Genomic DNA, 12,303 nt, shown 5'->3' with positions numbered 1-12,303 from the left:
AACTGCTTATGGACGTCGTCAGATTTTAAAGACTAGTAATACGCAGTATCAAATGATTTTTTAGTCTGCAGTTTGAACATGCTATGTCAAAAGTAATGCAATTAGCAAACTTCATCTATGCTGTATCAGCCTTCTTTGTCCACATAATTATAAACCCGTTTGGCTTTCAATGCTCGGAATATTCTTATTACTGACTTATGAGCTTAAACACAAATACGCATGAAAAACATCATGGACATAATTATGTTTAAAACAAATGCCGTTTTGGTATGCAAGTTATTCTGTATGAGGAATGAACTCTTACGCAACATTAAATTTCTCCCGGTGTGATAAATCCGCTCTGAATCCATGGAAAATGAAACTTATCGGAGCCATACTGACATTGAAGCATTCAGGAATATGCAGCGTTTCAATATTGCAGCATAACTGCCATAATAAATTTGTGGAAAATTGTGCAGAAAGCCTGCGAGATTTTATCATGAGAGAAGACAAACTGTGGGTATTGATGAAATGGAAGCTAAGTCAGCTTAACTGGGGAATTGTTAGGGCCGTAGAGGCAAAACCTTCTCGCTCTGACTTTAGATCGGACCCTGATGATACGATGATACCATCGGGATCATTCAGGCGCTCATAACAGCAGTAGAATTAGTCGAAAAGACCTGTGTATGGCGAAATTTTGGCGATAGTGTGTATAGTTTTAATCGGATTCCTGCTACAATTTGGATTAACCGGTAAGATTGCTGTGTCATTTCGATAAAATGATTATTCTTTGCGCAGAACGCAGTGATATGCTAATGGATTGGTATATTAGCTATAAAATTCATGTCTGAACTGGACGTTTATCGTTTTCATGAGGAATTGTGTTTTGGAGAGTTTCTTCTCTTTTCAATTATATAACCCTAGTGGATTTTTTTTTTATTTTATAGAAAGTTGAAATATATTCTACAAATCATGATTAATAGTTATATTGTATTCCATGACGTGATAAACAGCCAATAAAATGTTGTATTTTTTTCATTTTCAGGATCAATACAGATTTTACCCAGCTGAGGCCACAGGCAACTATTTAAAGTAAGCCAGTGGCAGCTGTTGGCATCTGAAGGCCACTTTCCATCATACCACTCAATCAAAAATCTTAGGCCATTTTTCATCGAAAGCAACCAATTTTATGTTTCTTCAAAGCGTAATTAAGACACGAATCAAAATCATTCTTACGATAACGTTATTGAATGTGTGTATTTAGCGTTATGATAATTGTGTTAATCGCCGTCGGCCTCATCACATTTTCGTTTGTCTTAAAGCCTATTCCGAAGCCTTTCGGAGATGGCCGAGTTGCTACGATTGAGAATAATTTAATATCGACTTGCTGCTTTACGGGGACATTGGAAAATGGAGTCATTTCGTGTTTGGAGTCAATTATAGCAAAGCCCTTCAAGAGTTATGCCCATGATTGAGAATAATGAGTGAAAATATATCCTGTATTGACAAACATCAGTTAATGCTCAGCAGAGTGGGCCTTGAACAGTTCTTTGTTTGGCATCATTGTAAAAATAGCGCCACGTTAATATAGAAATCAGAAGCGAATGTTCACTACACATCAAGTAACACAATAACACAACCAGATCGATCGAACTGAAACCTAGCATCATGATCTGCAATAACCCACTCAATATTCTAAATTATTAATATAGTTAAAAGTCTATTACAAATGCATAAGGGATTAAGGTCCGTGAACCTACATCAATGGTATACACGAGTGCATTAATATATCGTATGATTTGTTCTTTTTCTTAAAATGTAATAATTTCTAAAATCAATTTTATGAATCATGTTTTATATAAAGTATAATTATTAATGAGGCCTTTAAGTTGGAAATAAGAAACATCTCAACCTCAGGTATGGTCTTAAAGTCATTGAAAGCCTAGATCTCGAATCGATATTGGGTGAAGATCCCAGAACATACGATAGCAAACATGATACGTATCGTATGGCCTCATGACCGAGTCTCGTTTCGTATCATATGGCCTCATGACCGAGACTTGTTACGTATCATATGTATTCATGACCGAGTCTCGTAAGGTATCATATTGCCTCATGACCGAGTCTCGTTACGTATCATATGTATTCATGACCGAGTCTCGTAACGTATCATATGGCCTCATGACCGAGTCCCGTTACGTATCATATGGCCTTATGACCGAGTCTCGTTACGTATCATATGTATTAATGACCGAGTCTCGTAACGTAACATATGGCCTCATGACCGAGTCTCGTAACGTATCATATTGCCTCATGACCGAGTCTCGTAACGTATCATACGGCTTCATGACAGAGTCTCGTTACGTATCATATGGCTTCATGACCGAGTCTCGTTACGTATCATATGGCCTCATGACTGAGTCTCGTTACGTATTATATGGCTTCATGACCGAGTCTCGTTACGTATCATATGTATTCATGACCGAGTCTCATTACGTATCATATGGCCTCATGACCGAGTCTCGTTACGTATCATATAGCTTCATGACCGAGTCTCGTTACGTATCATATGGCCTCATGACCGAGTCTAGTTACGTATCATATGGCCTCATGACCGAGTCTCGTTATGTATCATAGTTTTCATGAGAAATGAAATGTAGATGGATAACGACACAGAGCAATATACAAAGCAGTATTTTTCTGGATATCAATTCAATGTTATCATTACTCTACTTCATACTACTTGGGGTGTTATGGACTGAAAAACCTTGAACGACACAGACCACTTTAGACTAAATAAGAAAATCATATCAATGGAATTAAGGAAAACCTGCATGCTTTCGAGTCGTACATGGATTACGTTAAGATTACTTCACCTAAGCAGGCGAATACCTCGTTGCTAATCTATTTAACAATCTTGATAGAAGGGTTTATATTTGCTTTTTGATAATTATATAAATTGAGTTTATTAATCATGTCTTAGACTAATCCGCACAAATCCTTATCTTTAGAAATTGCATGAAAATGAATGTCTGTGTATATAAATCGCAATACATTAAAGGCAGAACAGTCGTAGATTGAAGAACACAGGAAGAAAGACATGTATATTTCATATTTATGAGTAGCTACTTTTACCGTATGATATTAATTAATATCAGAGGAATAAAACATAGATGGTGAGCGGTTATACAAATAATGTGTTAACCTTACCGGAAACTAAAAAAAAATATTAATGAAAAAACAACAAATGTCATCGATTTAGGTTCACTAGCCTACCATTTCCAGGTGCAAATGAAACGCCTCGGAAAATGATTTATTGATGATCTTGTAATGGACATTCATACGCAAACACGTAAATATATAACGAAATGCAGATTATAAATGCAAATCTACGTCTGCACCTGTGATCTTCGGCTTACATCTCTAATTAACATAGAAACATGATAATTCTCATGAAAACGATATTACTAGCAATGAACTAAATAACGTTAAGGATCGTTGCAAATTTCTTACAATATTTGCAAGAATTTATCAAACATTCCTAACCGAACAAAGCGGACTTGCAAAGGTTTACATATTAACTCGTATAATGATTGTAAATCATAACACATTTAAGCCATCTAGTAGATGACAGCTGACGATTCAAACATCTGTCACTATGTACGTGAAGTATCAGTGTTTTATACTCGGTTTACTTGTCTATGTTTATTTAAATCGTATAAAGATCAAAACAAAAGGTAACTACTTTCTGTGTAATACATGGTGCAATAATGTATGGGTGTCAAATACATAATTCTACGGATGCTTATTATGAAAGCTAAAATAGTGTACCTGAATTACAGGGTTCAGTTAAATATGATGTACGTGTCCCGAGTTGACTTAGCTTTACATGGATGAAATAGAGAGGATTATTGAAGAAAAACTATAAGGAATATTTTTAGGAAGAACAATATAATAACCCTTTTCAATACAAGTATTCAGTATTCATATACTAATAAGAATTCAATACTTTCTGTACTGAAACAGAATACAAAATCGTTCAATCGTTCATTACAGCTAAGTGAGCTAACCCTAAACAATGAAGCACATGTACACTAAATACCAGAGCACTATGGTCAGAGTTTAATGTCATTGAACAAGTGTGAACAAATACACTAAATTTAGGCACAGTAGGCTTACATAATGGGAAGACCTTTTTAAATGTTTCCTGCTTTGAACGTTTTTTTATGTTAAGATCAGAAATTACTCCATTTGCAGATCGGGTATGAAGCTTGTTATTTTAGAGAAAAAAAGAAGATACAGACTGGAAAAACTATTGGGTTCAATGCTGGCATAAAGAAAACATATCCACTCCCATTTTCACAGACATTATTCATCATTATTCGCAAGTACTTACGACCTGTATAGACGTATATATCATAACAATAATTACGCAACATAACTGGTAACATTCTACGGGAATGAAGCGATAGATAGATAGACAGTCTAAATAATTTATCATAATGAAATGCGGCCGGCACACATTATCGAGAACAAATAGTTATAAATATTCATTACGTGATGCTGAGAGCACAAACAACTTCGTCACTTACCTAAAACAACATGGATCATGTATGGTAATATATAAATCCAGAGGTACAAATCCATACTGGTTGAGGTACTAGAATTATGATCTGTTTTTTCACTTTCACTCACTCTTGCTTTCTCTTTGCCATCTAATATCAATGCGAATCCATAGAAACCGCTTATACTTCAATATCTAAGACCTTTAATACACGATCACATCTCACTTGCTTCATATGAAAACAAAAAATATCCGTCCAGTAGTGGTAGTTATTCGTATTGCTCTTGGATTAATGTAATCTAGCTGGTGTAAAATAGCAATTCCAGCGGATTAAATACAGCTTTAAACAGAGGATTAAACAGAGAATAATGTATCCAGTGGCCTTTACAGTGTTTTATTGCTAGCTATTTGCAGCTACCACAATCACTCCATACATAACTTATACACCAAAAATCTAAACTCCCCTTCAGGCTTGAAATACTATAACAGTCCAACGTATGACACATAAGTTTGTTTATAAACCAGCTACACTCGCACACACTGTGGTAGTTTAAATCCGACTGTAGAGAGACTATCGAGTCTCGGTATTTTTTCACTGATAACTGCGTTTGCACCAGCTGGCCTTCCTAAGACGACATTGTTTCAACTCTAACAAATAGTTTTCTTTCCATCTTAAATAGTCAAGGACAACACAAACTCATTATTTTCGAGTAAATGAACACATATTTCCCCAATCTGCTGATACATTAACACAGTGATTATTCCAGGGGCAATATTTATTCAACTGCAACCGATTGAGTATCTGAAATTTCTCTAAGTGCTTCTCCACTGCAGTACTACCAGGTTGTCTAGCAATCTATGGGAGGCGTTGTTCAGCGCTGTGTAAAAGGGGGTGGACCAATACTAGAGCTACCAACATGCATACGCGCCGTAATTGTCGGCGCTAATTTGCAATTCAATTAGGAATTTCTCAGATCGATACTGATTGTAGAGCTTAAGAGGTTTCAAATGCACTGCTGGAAAAACGAAAGAAAGAAGATAATCCTTTTTGAAGAGACAAGTTAAAGCAGTTTTATTGCAGAGGCATGCAACTGGGTGGTGCTGTGGAAATGAGAAAAGGGGGCGGAGTAGTGATTTATACATTGGGCGTGCGATGAAATACCAATGACCCGTGCATATGCTCATAGATAAAAACCTTAGAACATCTTGGATAATCTTGGACAATCTGTAGACAAATTATCGCTCATATATCTTGACAAATGACTTTAGAAGCTGAGTATATCTTATTCATTTACACTCCTGACCAGAATTACTAGACTAATTAGTTTGTACCAAATAGTTTATGCTTCCAAAATGATGCCCAACTTGTAAAATAAGCAAAGTCAAAATTACGTTAATTTTGGTGGACCGTCCGATCACTGATAACGACGTATCATGTATCGGTAATAGAATTAAAAACAGTTTTAATAGAAAGCCCCGCAAAAGTGATAACCTCTTAACAAAAGACGTTCTAATTTTGCGTGCTGACTTTAACGCATTGTATTGTTCGGGTCAACTATAGATAATTCTATAATTATTTCTCTCAAACGTCAAACAGAAATATGACATCTGTCAATTGGGCTTGTTTAAGAATCGGTAATTGAAGAAGAAGCCATTTGTGTTAGGGAGCTATTCATAAGAGTGCACTTTTGTCTCACTTACAGTGTTTATTTCGGAAAATAAGCATAGTGTCTAGATGTCTGTATGGAAAATCATAAGGAGTTTTAATGCTAATTTTATCAGTTTTTTTATTGAAATATCACATATACTATATTTTGTAACAACTGTTACCATGCATGGCAGATAAAGGTAATTGTGGTTGTTTCTGTATATCCTCCTTCGCTACGGACCTTAAAGAAGCATATTGGATAGTAATGAGTTTTCTTTATCTTACATAGAACGATTTTGTTTTGTCGCGTATACGGCATACGTAATATGTACACTAGCGAAAACTATCAGCAAAGTAGTTTAGTTTTAGCGATAAAAATGTATGTTAACATATTTATTTACTGATATCATTGGATAAGGATGTATTTTCATGTATTATAATATATTTTATCATATGACAGTTTATTCGTTATAGCAGACTGTGAATGCTCAAAATCTAGTAAATGGGACCCGTTTAATGGTGGAGACGCGCAATCATTAAATTAATAAGCATAAATACAAACTGAAAAAAATAAGAAAAAAATTCTTGCGTGGTAAGACTTTCTCCCTGCAGTACCCGACATAAAATGTTTTATAAGAACGTAAAACTCCTTTAGGGAAATTGATAAACATAAAAATGTTTTTTAGTTACTCTGCATAAAGCGGCCATCATGTTTTATTGCATTTGGCTGGTTAGACAGTTCTGACTATCAAAGGCTTGTCAAGCTATTGCATTTTGAGATGATATCATGGAAAGGTCCCGCACGCTTAAACCTTTTTTGTAGCGTGCATATGGATTTAAACGTATAAAAAATCTGAAAGATAATTAGTTCTGGTTTTATGTGAAAAAGCTTTTATGACACATTTTGATCGAGATTTTAACGATAACAACACTGACCCAAACAGATTTTCAGACCCAAGGAAAACCATTTTCTGAAATAAACAACTTAAAGCTTGAGCTTAATGAATACAAATGGGTCCAAAAAGTCATAAATTTCTTTGTTAGCAAAGGTCTTTGTTAACTAGCTAAAACGCCAGTCAAGTGGACCGTTGTGTTAAAACCCGTGTCCTTGGTGAATAGAAAGGCCAGCAGGTGATTTGGAGATGACCCTATAGTTCTTTACACACAGTTTGTTTGACATTCACGTATTTATTTTTTTTCAATAGCAATTTTTCATTTGGTTAGGTAAATAAAATTATGTGATGGCCTCTCGTTTTAAGACCGCATGAGTTGCCACCCTTCCCGACTATTTTAACGGGTTTTGAAACTGCTTTGCAGTTTAATGAGCTTTTGTCAGCTTAAAAACATAAATGATTTACGCAGTATCAAATGCATTCAAGACACACTGCATCATACATAGCTGGCATTATCAGTCAGAGAATTAAAAAAAATGGTTTTGTATTAATCAGTTACATCAAACTATATTATGATTATGTATGTCAATACCTTCATTGCGCCAAGAAGACTTGATCTATATTAGGTGCATGCTCAATGAAATGTTTTGATTCTATACATATAAATGCATTTTGGCTTAAAATGTATCAATATGGAATCCAAGGCAAACTTCTTAGAGTTATACGCCATGTGTACCAACAAGTCACATTATGTCCTAAATATCGTGAGTATTTTAATCATGCTGTTGGCTTACGCCAAGGGGAGGTAATCTCCCCTCTTTTGTTTTCTGTCTTTGTTGAAGACTGAGTTGTATTTGAAAAATAATGTTGAATCTTGATAAAGTATTAATGTATGACATGGCCATTGTAGGGTAACACCAACATAATTACAAGATCATTGAAACACATTATACGAGTATTGTATAACATGTTAAACTCGTGGACTTAAACTAAAAACATGTATATAATCGCTTGAGATTGATAATTTGTGCATTAAAACAGTTAATTTATCATTGTTTAAGAAGAAAACGCATATAAAAATTCTCTGAATAGAAAACAATTTATGGCCGCTATGTTAATATATGAATAAAAACATTGATTTATCATTGTTTTCCAAAAAAACACGCATGAACAATTGCTTTTAAATAAGGAAAAAATAGGCCGCCAACTTCACGCCGCTAGGCCGCCAGGCCGTTCGGCCGCTAACTTTACGCCGCTAGGCCACTAACTTCACGCCGCTAGGCCGCTAACTTCACGTGCATTACTCTTTTCATCTATACAGGGAATTTTGCCCTTAACCAAGAACAATTAATTTTGCAAAGCCCTTTAGGCTATGAATGTTCTATTATGCAAATGCTAAGATTACGACATTAGTCAAAAAAACCTTTTGCCAATTGTTTGATGCTTTCATTTTGTCTGTTTTAAATTATGTTTATGAAATTTGGGCTGATTCTGAATGAAAAGAAATAGAGAAAATACACCCTTAAATTTTGCCAAGGGACTGTTTAAGGCTAGGTCAAATACATGTAATGTTTGTATCTAATGTGAACTAGGAAGATATCCACTTGATATACATTTGACAATGTGGCCAATATAAATTGTTAAGCATTTTTGTATGAATTTAAAGGTATACTATTGATATTTTTAAGCAGAATTGGCTCGAAATGGTCAACAATAGTTTACGTTTTAACTATAGATATAAAGAGGTTAAAACTTTATTGGAATACGAACAATGCCTTGATATTTTACCAAATTAACTACGCTTATATTTCTAAAGACTAAAACTATCTGTATTTTCACTGAGGATTAAGACTGGTAGGTATGCCAGAATCTGAACACATAGATACATCGAGACAAAGACACCCTTCTTCGTATTTTTAGTATTATTAAGCTCATATTGACACTGTTGACCAATCTTATCTGTCTTCATGTTGTCATGTATGTTTGACGTGAGTGTAATAAAGATGTTTGTATTGTATTGATATTGTTTAATTTGCAATACTAACGATATTGAAGATGAATTTCATTTTATTGGAATATGTCCATGTTATCCTGATGTTAGAAAGAACTATCAAAAACGTTTGAACTACATGCAACCTTCTGTGTACAAATTTCTACAATTATTGATATCAAATGACAGGAGTGAATTAATTAAACTTGCTTTTTATATGAAAGAAGTTCTTGTTATTAGAAATAATTAAATGAATGTTGAAAGATAAATGTTTAATTCAGTGTCCACTTATTGTTACAAATAGTAAGTTGTTTTATAATAATGTCTAAATAAAATGTATGTTCTGTTATGTTCTGTTCTGTTCTGTTCTGTTCTTAATCGTGTATGTATACAATACCACTTTATATTCAATAATGTCCTGAGTCTAAGTTCCAGACTCAGTACCGGAATTTAGATGTAAAATCGCCACTACAATTCCATTGCTGGTAAAAGTTTCTGTAAATGATAACAGGTTTAACTAAAATGTATACACCCTTTGTCCAAACAAGAGGGCACCGAAGGCTCTGTATCGCTCACCTGACTCAATTCAAGTGTGAAATAAGTGTTTTCAGGGCGAGGGCAGTTGTGACATTGGGAGGGAATAAGTGTTTTTCAGGGCGATGGAAAGTGCAAACATTACCTTGCTGTTATAAGTACATTCTGACCAGGTTTCATATAGATAAAGTAGAAAATATGGCCTCAATAGTGTTTTAACAATGTTTTCTATGATTTGACTTCGTGACCTAGTTTTTGAACTCGGGTTACCCAGTTTCAAACTTGACATAGACTTCATAAACACAAACATTCTGACATAGTTTCATGGTGATCAAAGAAGGAATGTAACCTCTACAGTGTTTACAAAGTTTTTCTATGATTTTACCTAGTGGCCTGGTTTTTGACCTCTGATTACCCAGTTTCAAACTATACCCAAAGATCATCAAAAATAACACTCTGATCAAATTCCATGAACATAATTATGGTCATAAATGAGGCCTCTAGAGTGTTAACATGCTTTCCTATTATTTGACCTGGTAACCTGGTTTTTGACCGCACATGACCCAGATTCGAACTTGTACTAGAGCTAATAAATATAAACATTCTGACTAAGTTTCATTAATATACAGTCATAAATGTGACCTCTAGCGTGCTAACAAGCTTTTCCTATGATTTGACATGGTGCCCTAGTTTTTGACCGCACATGACCCAGATTCGAATTTAACTTAAAGATTATAAATATAAACATTCTGACCAACTTTCATGAAGATACAGTCATAAATGTGACCTCTAGACTGTTAACAAGCTTTTCCTTCAATTTGACCTGGTGACCTATTTTTGACCGCACATGACCCAGATTCGAATTTGACTCAAAGATTTTTAATATAAACATTCTGACCAACTTTCATGAAGATACAGTCATAAACATGACCTCTAGAGTGTTAACAAACGTTTCCTTCAATTTGGCCTGGTGACCTAGTTTTTGACCGCAGATTCGAACTTGACCGAGAAATTATTAATATTAACATTCTGACCAAGTTGAAGATACAGTCATAAATGTGTCCTCCATAGTGTTTACACGCTTTTCCTTTAATTTGACCTGGTGACCTAGTTTTTAACCCAAGATGACCCAATATCGAACTCGCCCAAGATTTTATTGAGGGTAACATTCTGACCAAGTGTCATTAAGATTGTGCCCAAATTATGACCTCTAGAGTGTTAACAGTCAAATTGTTGACGACGGACGACGACGGACGACGGAAACAGGGCGATCACAATAGCTAAAAATAATGATATGTTTTCCGGTGGATTTAAAAAATCGCATATGAGCCAGTTTTGATACATTTTTAATAGATTATTTATTGAATGAAATTGTATACGCTAACGTCAGATTTTCTTTTAAAACCCTACGTGGAGGTGCGAAAAGGGAGCAGACCTTCAGCAGAAAGGCTGTAACATGACGCATTTACCTGATAAAGCTGTCAACACATGGTTGAACAAGTCAAACAATACTAATCATGATAAAAATCACGTCCTAACGAGTTTGGCAGCCCTTGACATAAAAATGGTTCCCGTTTACCGAGTCTTTACGAAAGATACGGGGTATAATTATCTATGTTCCGGGTTTTAGGCGTAATAAATAAGGACAATTAAAATGTTTGTGGAATTTTTTATTCAGTTAAATTGTATGTTTTTTAAAAACATGATACTGTCGATGGACGTAAAGAAATATATACCACCGGAGCGCAATAAGCCCTTGTAGACTTGATCTTGGTCTGAAGAAGCAGATGGTTCTGATTGTTTGTCAAAATTCATTAAACGTTAACTGAAATTGTTCAGCAATTCGGGCAGAAAAAAAACAGCAAAGTTTGCCTCAAAATCCCGTCTTAAATTGGCTTCAGGTGACGTCTTGCAATGTCGTCTGCTGGTTTTTTTGATAAGCGGTGATGGTTTTATAATTTTTGAAGGTATCAAATACAGTTCGCGTTGCTTTAACCGGATTCATTTTGCTTGCCTTAAAACTGTCCCAAGCAAATTATAAGTGTGTTATATGGGGACACCATAAGTATCATTACAGTCTAAGACATGCTCAGTCAGAATTGTCAAATAACATCAATATATCAGATCTAAGCTATAGTTTATCATGATAAGGATATTATCATTTCCGGCAAACATTTCTAGGAAGACAATTAGGTTAAATACTATCCATTGTTGTAATGTCTGCCGACAGGGCGATTGGAATATCGTGATGTGTGGCACCGCTAAATCATGGAAACAGACGTGACTGCCTTCTGGCAAAAATGTTCCAGCATGATTGAATAAACTTCATTAATATTGCAAAAAGTGATGCTAATGATTGTTTCGCTTTATGAGTTCTGACGAAGCCACACACGAGTAGAATACATTTGAATACACGACCGCTCGTGCAGTATCCTAATCGTTCGGATATCATCTATAGTGTTTATAAGCTCGAGCAGAAATGGTATGAACTAGGATCTGAAATGATTCTTAATAAGAATACTGTGACATTTTATGATTCAGAGAACACACAGTGTTAAATTTGGATTCTGCAGTAGTGTTCCGGGCTTAACGCCTCTGACCCAGCATGACTTATGCACAAGACAACTATGGTCGTAAAACCACTTCAGATTTCAATTCTATAAGGTCGCTAGAATTAGGTTGAACAACACCAGGA

General features: G+C 35.1%; 1 protein-coding gene across 1 annotated transcript in view; it reads right to left on the bottom strand.

Annotated features, from left to right (window-relative positions):
• The window catches only part of LOC128214213 (uncharacterized), a 78,590-nt gene extending 73,225 nt beyond the window's left edge, over positions 1 to 5,365 (bottom strand). The window contains exon 1 of the mRNA XM_052920563.1: positions 4,572 to 5,365. Coding sequence (XP_052776523.1) covers positions 4,572 to 4,626 — 55 coding nt within the window. The 5' untranslated portion in view covers positions 4,627 to 5,365. The remainder of the gene's footprint in view (positions 1 to 4,571) is intronic.
• Positions 5,366 to 12,303: the final 6,938 nt, after the last annotated feature.

Source organism: Mya arenaria, chromosome 13, assembly GCF_026914265.1.
Source record: "Mya arenaria isolate MELC-2E11 chromosome 13, ASM2691426v1".
Lineage (NCBI taxonomy): Eukaryota > Metazoa > Mollusca > Bivalvia > Myida > Myidae > Mya > Mya arenaria.
The sequence above is the reverse complement of the archived record's forward strand: the minus strand, read 5'-3'. Positions and strand labels throughout refer to the sequence as shown.